The 3,108-nt window shown below is 35.1% G+C and overlaps 1 protein-coding gene across 1 annotated transcript; it reads right to left on the minus strand.

The window, feature by feature from the left end:
• Positions 1 to 429: 429 nt before the first annotated feature.
• Positions 430 to 2,805, minus strand: LOC135149307 (uncharacterized). The gene is made up of 2 exons (XM_064084722.1): positions 2,611 to 2,805; positions 430 to 1,889 (listed from the first exon to the last, which is right to left on the minus strand). Exons 1-2 carry the CDS (start codon positions 2,770 to 2,772, stop codon positions 723 to 725), a joined length of 1,329 nt encoding a protein of 442 aa, XP_063940792.1. The 5' UTR covers positions 2,773 to 2,805; the 3' UTR covers positions 430 to 722.
• Between the last annotated feature and the right edge of the window lie 303 nt (positions 2,806 to 3,108).

A 3,108-nucleotide genomic window follows, 5' to 3' on the forward strand; every position in this document is an offset into this window, starting at 1 on the left:
CACACACCATGAGAACCATGAGATCACTGAAAACACCGGATATTGATGATTGCAGTAATCTGGAGCCGAGCCGGCTCGTTTAACTAATCAAGTCTAAATCTCACTCGTGTAATTTCACGAGTCGAGTCGATCCGGCTCGTTTAACTAAACGAACCGGTTTTAACGAGTCGAACGAGTCAGCTCGTATAATTTTAAACTTAATTGAGCCTAAACCTCTACCAAAACTCGGCTCGTTTAATTTCACGAGTCGAGAATTAAACGAGACGGAACCTTTGCCTGAATTTGGCTCGTTTAACGAGTCGAGTCGAGCCCAATTAAACGAGTTCGAGCTGGGCCAGCTCGCGAGCCGCCTGATTCAAATTACAATATATAAAATTATTAATATTTTCACCCATATTTAGGAGTAAAAATCTAGCATACACCAGAACAAAGATCTAAATGTCGTCTCATGATTGTAATTAAACATGAAAAAACCTATAGAATTCCCATGTCAATCCTATAGAATATCGAATACAAATTTTAAAACCTCACAACAATAGTAGGGTACACACAATAGTAAAAGTCCAGACATTACACAGAGAGTACACTTTGAAAAGTAGCTCCATCTGCCATCATAATTGATTGAGTAAAAAGAGCTAGCTAGCTAGGCCTCTAACAGCAGCATCAACAACACACAAATGTTTTTCACCGATAATATGATCCCATTTAGACTGGGGGGTGGACTAAGGCTTGTTAAGAGAAAAGATCCCATTGATATTGAAGTATGCTGATATTCCAGTATTCACATCATCTGGGAACTCAAACCAAAAGGAATCCTCTTTCCTAACATCATAAGCAATGCAGCACTGGGATGGATAAGTAAGGCGAAAAAGGATCAACTCACCATTCCTCAACCAGGCTATTGGTTCAATGGAAACATGGCCTTTAGAAAGTTCTCTCTCAATCAAAAGTCTCAGCGCTGATAAATCGATCTCTAAGATCCTTTCCCAAACAGGACGGTTAAAGTTATTAAATTTCCAAACTCCCCATATGTAATTTCTGCAATCAACCACTAATGACAGGGAATCTTCCATGGGAAGCAAATAGTAGCTAATATCATTCCCTACATATGTAGTAGGGAAATAAGATATTTCCTCAGTTTCAAGGTCGAAGGTAAAGATATCAAAGTAACAAAATAAGAAAGTTGCACAATAAACATATCTTCCAGCAGAGATTGTCTTTTTTTTTAGGTTGGAGTAGTATCTAAAATGTTGATCATCTATAGGTCTCCACTGACGTTCGACACCAAGAGTTAGGACAAAACAACCTTCACCGGCAGGGGCACTATAAAAATGCACAAGCTTGTATATTCCAGTATTACGATCCTGTGCAAATCCTGAAAACATAAGACTTGCACCTGGTTTTGGTGAAGGGGGTAGGTTCAGTTTTTTCCCACTTACAGGTTCCAAAATTGAGAATTTTGGAGTTGGTGCACATTCTTCAATATATAGAAAACCTCCAGAACTGGCAATAACGGTTTTGAATTCTAGGTTTGCTGGATGGATGGTTACGGCATTAGTGTCATAACCGATCTCAGCGAAATAGGACTGTGATGGATATGTTTTACCATGTACAAACTTTTGAACCAGAAACCCTCCACTTGGATTAAGTTTAGAGTGATCTCCGACGAAGACTGAGTCCGAGATTATGTCATTCCATTCTTTACAAACGCGTTTGGTCATACTCCTAAGGGTCAGGGCTGGTATCCCAAGAAATATCTTATGCAATAATGATCTGGGGATGTTGAATATAGTGGTATCATCCGCCTTTTTCTTCTTATTTCTGCAAGCAATGAAGGAAGTGGTACCACCCACGGAGGAACAAGAGAAGTGACAAGAGACCTCAACCTTCTGAAGATTTAATAACAACAACAAACAGAAAATTTGTAAAGTAGAATATGCAGTGTGTTGATACATTGATTCAATGTCGTTGAAGTTACCCATAAAGCATATATATTAAGAATGAATTAAAGGTATGATGGTAATAAAGTAATTCCATTTACAGAATGAAATTTAATCACCGTAACATAAATATTTCAAAAATAGAATCATGCATTCATACATGAACCAACATCTAATCATACTTCTACTTTGTAATTTTTTAAAATCACAAAGAAATTTTATGAACCCATTATTATAGAAGCCTAAGTTTCATTCTTTATAGAAATTAAACTTTAACATGGCAATTTAAGTAGTCCCATTCAAGACAAGAGAGAGGGGAAACCCGGTACTAGCTATATCCATAGATAGTTATCACAAAAGAGAAAATATTACTCTTCAGAACAATTACACAAAAAAAAAAAATTTGAACTTCTAATTTTCAAAAATATATTTGGGGTTACAATCTAATCCCATGATTTCACTAATTGGATGTTTGGATATATAAAACGAGATCAAACACCTTAATCAAGAACTTCCTTATCATTATTCTAGACAAATATGTACAAATTAGAGGGCCTATGCCATACCGTTGGTAAGAATTTACAAATACTAAGGGAAATTAAAATCAACATCTCAAAAATAAAGCTAAAATGGAATATTAGTGTCCTCAACTATATATAAGACCTCTTACCTTGGATGCTATTAAAGCACAATCGAAATCATTGATGATGGGGGGTGGAGGTGGAGATGGAGGTGGAAGTGGAGGACGAGATTTCATTTGCGGTGGCGGTGGCAGTGGTTGTGGAGTACTAGGCCCAACATACCTACAAGGTCGTTGTTGCTTTACTTTCATATTGTTGAAGCGCTGAGGCTACAGGAAAAATGAGGAAGGATGATTATTAAAGGGACAAGAGGTGTTCTTAATTTGGATATGAGGTCTTTTACTATAGTTCAGATAAATGATGAATAGTATAATATATTAATATATATATATATATATATATATATATATATCAAAAAAGATATTCTTCTGTAATTATTTAAAATTTATAATTGATTTTTTTGTAAGGATATTATCAAAAAAAATAACTGACTTATATAATCTATTAATTTTTTAATTTAAACTTAAATTCAGACAATCATTTTCATTGTCTATATATATTTCACATAAATTTTTATAATTAAAATC

The sequence above is a fragment of the Daucus carota genome, chromosome 9, assembly GCF_001625215.2.
Source record: "Daucus carota subsp. sativus chromosome 9, DH1 v3.0, whole genome shotgun sequence".
NCBI classification, from domain to species: Eukaryota; Viridiplantae; Streptophyta; class Magnoliopsida; order Apiales; family Apiaceae; genus Daucus; species Daucus carota.